At 41.6% G+C, this 5,604-nt stretch overlaps 1 protein-coding gene across 1 annotated transcript in view; it reads left to right on the forward strand.

Moving 5' to 3' along the window:
• The first annotated feature begins 634 nt into the window (after window positions 1-634).
• KCNK18 (potassium channel, subfamily K, member 18) overlaps window positions 635-5,604 on the forward strand; it is a 5,285-nt gene continuing 315 nt past the window's right edge. Inside the window, exons 1-3 of the mRNA XM_010003984.1 lie at window positions 635-848; window positions 1,819-1,965; window positions 5,147-5,601. Coding sequence (XP_010002286.1) covers window positions 635-848; window positions 1,819-1,965; window positions 5,147-5,601 — 816 coding nt within the window. The remainder of the gene's footprint in view (window positions 849-1,818; window positions 1,966-5,146; window positions 5,602-5,604) is intronic.

The following is a 5,604-nucleotide window of genomic DNA, read 5'->3' on the forward strand; positions in this document are numbered from 1 at the left end:
AAAACTGGACAAACATTCTTGACTGTTGTTTTCTTTGAAAAATCCTTTAAAATTCAAAAGAATCCCCTACAAAGATTACATGGTTCATACAGAGTGATTTTTCAAGCCATCTGAAGGAGAAATTAATTGTTGTACATCCTGCCCAGAGGTGAAAACAACTAGTGCCAAACCCTTCTTTTGATTAAGTTCAAATTTCCCTGTTAATTTCTGAGAGAACTCTTTAAAGAAACCCATCCCTTTCAGCGTGCACTTTCCCTCCTGGGAGCTCCAAATGTTTCTACTGTATCAATGGGAAACTGTAGTTCAAAGCAAGAAATTTTCAACATCTTCATTTTCAACCCTGATCATCTGTGTGCATTACAGCACTGGCTGATCAATAGTAATTCAGGGATAGGGTGGCGTATCATCCACTGAGAAATATTTCAAGCCTTGATTAGTTGTGCTCCTTTTCCATTGGGACTGTAGTGTTTTCACTTATAAAGACATGTGATCTGGAAGCCTGAGGCAGAACAATCCTAATTTTCACAGAAGAAGCTTTTCTAGGATGCAAAAGCTTTTATGTCCTCATCTGTGTTTCTGAAAGCTGTGTCTTCTCCACAACATTAAAAAAGAAAACAAACAAAGCAACCTTAGGATGGCATCAACATCACAGCCTCTGCGAGGTAAAAGGGCATGTAAAAAAATATTTTGGGCAGTATTTCCTCATGCCTGCTTCATTCTGTCTCTTGTGATCTATGCTTTTCTTGGGGCTCTCATGTTTTCCCACATTGAAGGTAACCGGAAGGTCAATTTAAGTGAATACAGAACGTTTCTGCAGAGTCTGTGGCACATCTCCAGAAATTTATCAGGTATGTACTGGAATTTCACAATTACTTAACTGTACTGGGGATTACTAATTCTCTTGCTTTCTGAATGAGATTTTTTGCTTTTGGAGCCATCCTTCAAAATACTAACAGCTGAACCTGCAAATGGGATTTTCCCTCTGCCTGATTATTGACTGCTGTTGTTTACTGGTCTTCCTCAGATGTGCTTTTTGATTGCAAGCTTCCCTGGTCCCTCTCTTCCTGCCTGAAAAGAGGAAACCTCTTGCAGCCCCCTTTTCCCAGCTCTGAGCCTCCCTACCTGCCTTCTGGTGATGGGATGTGTGGATTGAGGCAGGTGTTGTGCCCCAGACCCGGTGGTGCTGATGGAGGGGAGAGATGGGAGCAGAAGGGGTAGAAATTATTCTAGATTTTTGTTGGGGATCATACATGGGCTTGGACATTTTTCAGAAGCTCTGCTGACACAATGATGTGCTTGGCACAAGCATCCCTGTAGATAATATCCTTTCAGGCAGAGCTCATGCATGGGGGATGAGGAACAAGGGATGTGGGGATTCACTTCAGGGCAGTGGGCAGTGACACCTCTGTAGTTTGCATCAGTCACCTACTGATGATCCCACATGTCTAAGTACCTGTGGGTCAGAGGAAGATAAAACTCCAGGGGAATTGAAATGAAACAGAATATTTAGGCTGGAAGCTGAACCTTCTATCTTTACTACTCCTTTATGCCTATTTTTTGTAATATTTTGACTTTGTTGGAGCAGAGAGCATTTATTTCTTGTTTCTTTATTCATCAAAACCACTGGACCCACCTGATTTTTTTTGCGGGGGGAGGGAGGGGGCAAGGGGAAGGGGACAGTGAGGTGAATGCTTTTTTCTTCCAAAAGAATATGTGCAAATCCTCAGCTGGAGTAAACTTCACTGGAATAATAGGCTGGCTGCTCCCTGAGTCATGGTCTGCAGACACTCAGTGTACCTCTTGTTGTTGCTGTTGCAGATAACATGACAGAAAACGAGGAGGTATTTAAGGAAAAAATCCATGGACTGCTCAACACAACTGACAGAAACTGGTTTGTCAATCCAAAAGATACATGGACTTTCTTTGGGTCTCTCTTTTTCTGCTGCACAGTATTCACAACTGTGGGTAAGTTCAGAGGCAAAGTAACTCTCTGCAGAATCAACTGCTATTGCTGCTTTCTCAAATGTATATCTTACAGGGAATTAAAAAAGCAAGCAACCAACCCCCCCCCACACACCTTCTTCCCCCACCCCCACAATTCTTCTTCCGAGTATTGACTTTGAGTTTGAGGGGGGGAGTCTACAAACACTGATTGCAGAGATGTGGCTGAATCCCAGTGACCAGTCAGAATTTAGTTACTAGTGATGGTACGTGCTCATTATTTGCATCATTACATATATACTATTACACATACTCACACATGACATGCACACAGAAGTATTATATCAAAATAAAAAGAAAGCTCCATTTTCCAATCAGACTTTACTCTTCCCACTATCGTGTATTATACTGAGTAATGTTTTCTTCACTGGAAGAGGTCATTTGTTATGCATATATTGCTTTTTAATTGCTTCCCTGTTATTTATGTTGAACACAGCTTTGTCAGGCTCTGGGTCTATACTCAGCCATACTGTTGCTGTTCACACTTCTCTGGCTTAACAGCACATGGAGATGTTTAAGTGACACCTCTGAAATTTTTCATTCTGACTTCAGATTTCAAAGGAGGACCTAGATCAAATAGAAACATCTGCTCTGGTTTTGGCTCCCTCTGCATTGCTAAATACAACTCCTCAAGCTTGTTCCCAAAGTTACTTCCATCCCTTTGCTACTGTCTCTCAAATGCTGGTGGTACAGACACTGCTATGGGATTATTTCCCACCCAGCTTTGATTCTGACAGCATTGTATCAGATTGCAAAGGCATTTTCTCCATGGCAGTAGGATATACTCAAGATCCCAGCCAGGGTGTGGATCTTAATGCCAAAGGAAAAATGAACCTTGACAAAGAATTTAGCTTATACAAGGGGGAATTTGAGAGTTAATATGTTCACTTGCAGCACGTCGGAGACTCTTGCAGGTGTGTAAGTCACAGCAGGGACTTGAACCTCGGCTCTGATGTCTCAGGTGACTGTTTAAACTCAGCTCCTTGCAGCTCTTGAGTTTGAAGACTGTCATGTAGGTCATCAGAGACTCATCCTGGAGATGCAGACTGGAATCCTCAACCCAGCAAATATTTCTTATTACAAACACAACAGCTAGGAAGGTTTAAAAGTGGTAACTTCAACAGAAAGCTGTGACTTCAGCAAACTGATGGAAAACTATCTTGTTGAAACCTTCTTGCCTGGGTATACTTACCCAAGTTCATTGATATGGGAATTTGCAAATGTCCCCCCACACACTGACCCAGCAGTTATTTCTAAACTACCTTTATTTTTAGCCTTCATGGCACTGAACATTAACACAGCATCCTCAGGCTTTGAGCTGAGGTTTGGGATCAGTAGGAAGCCTGGAATATTTGTTGCCAATAGGTGGCTACTCCCATTGTGGTGGATTTATTATTTGAAGTATCAGGGACTGATAAATCACTTCAGGTGAGAGTCAACTCAGCTACCTGTGATTACCTGGGAGAAGCAAGACATCTAGTCTGAAGACTGGTGGTCTGAACTGCCACCTCTGCACTGCCCAGGGAAGTTGTCTAATGGCTCTCAGCTAGGCTGGATTTCTGGAGAGCTAGATTTAAGCTCAAGATAAGTTTTAACTCTTGAAATCACACAAGGTATTTTTAATGCTCGGAAACTGAGGGGGGAACAAAAGAAAATTACTTTGTGCAATAACTACAATAAATAGTTAATCTTCCTCAAGTCCTTCAGCAGTAAGGATGAGCATTCCCAGTTAGCCAGTGGGAATAAACTGCTTTTCATTGTCTCACAGCGAAGGAGGAACCATGGCTGGAATCAGACCAAAGGCTATGGCAGCCATTAGTGAAAGCAAACATGAATGGCTGAAGAATATGAAGGAAATCTCAGCAAATGAGCCAATATTTCTACAGGCTTAATACCTGCCTTGGAAGGTCATCTAGAAGAGAATAATGTTTTTGAAGGCAGAGAATAGATGCTTTATGTCTTCTAGAAGAATGAGAAGGAAAATTGCAGTTAAAATGTAATACGATTAATATAATGCTGATGTTTTCTCCCCCTGTAATGGAAAAGCACTAGTCTTCTAGTCTATTAGTTTCACATCCAGTATTTTAGAGGAAGGATATATAAGCATGCAAATTGAATTTAGGGGAAGGACACATCTTCTGCTACCATTTAATGTATCATAAAGGCCATGTGTCTGGTAGTTCTTCCCTATTTGCTGTAATTGATATTTGTCAGCTTTAGTACTCTAGATAAACATGCATTTCCTCATGTGATGAATATAGGCTTCCTCACCTGATCCTTTGTTTTTCTGAGTACATTGAAGAGACTGTGACAACTATGAAGCCAGTACCAAGACAATGTCACTACAACACATACCATTAGAGATAGAGCTGATGGACTAGGGACAATTTCAAAGGCTGCTATTAACTTACCATTTGTCACAAGTAGTTTTGGCCAAGAAACAAAGTTTGAGGTAAGGGTCTCGTTGTTTCAATCTGATCCATAATGCTGTCCCAGTTCCAACATTCAGACCATTATCCAGATTTGAATCTTCTCAGTGCTGAGGAATTTTCATCCCCAGATGTTATTCAGTCGTTCTGTGAGACCCTGGAAGCCAGTGAGAAATCCCCCAGCATCTCCAAAGTCAGCTGTTGTCTCTCTGAGCTCAGCCCTCGGCTCAGCTTCCCTGTAAGGGGACCCATGAGACCGAGACCTCTCTTACTGTCTTGTCTTCTGGATCCTTCTTAACCCAGATGCCCAGGTCAGGAAATCTTCCTGGTAATGGTCTCCAGCAGGACAGAGGCTGCACACAGGTCTTGGACTGACCCAAACCTTTTGCTTCTCCTCCCTAAATGGCCTCCTGTTGTCAGGCAGTCAAGTTAAAGAGCCACTAAAGTGTGGGTAAGGTAGGCAGAGTTAATTCAACAGAACTGGTAAACTTCAAATCTCCAAGTGCTTGAAGAAGCAGAATGTCTGCATTAGTAACCAGGGTCAGAAATATGAACAGCTTCAAAGTAGATCCAAAAAGAATGGTATGCTGTGAACTAAAAATGGACTTTTAAAATTGACAACAAGGAAAAGCTCAGAGGATATGAATACCTAATCAATCACAATTCTCTCTCTCTCTCCCTTTCCCTTCTCCTTTTTTTTTTTTTTTTTGTTCAAGGTTATGGTAATACCTATCCCGTGACACGGATTGGAAAATACCTCTGTATGCTGTATGCTTTATTTGGCATCCCTCTGATGTTCTTGGTCCTGACAGACATGGGAGACATCCTGGCAACTGTCTTATCCAAGTCTTACAATGAATTCAGAAAACTACAGTCTAAAATTCTAGACTCTAAACTCTGCTCTGGATTCACATGTAAAAAAGGGGATGAACTGAAATCCAGAGCACAGTCTAAAGAAGTCATCAATGAGCCCTTGACTATTATGGAGGTGCTGAAAAGTCAGACAAGTGTTAAAGGGAAACCAATCAAATACCGCAATGCTGAAATTTTTGAAATGTTAATTGCCAGAGAAAATGAACACACAAGACTAGCAAGAAATAAAAGCATTGAGAGATGGAGCTCGTGTCCTGAGCTAACCAGGGGAAAGACAATGTCCAGGGTCATTGAGAATTTT

This window comes from Chaetura pelagica, unplaced genomic scaffold (genome assembly GCF_000747805.2).
Source record: "Chaetura pelagica isolate M959 unplaced genomic scaffold, ChaPel_1.0 scaffold248, whole genome shotgun sequence".
NCBI lineage: Eukaryota > Metazoa > Chordata > Aves > Apodiformes > Apodidae > Chaetura > Chaetura pelagica.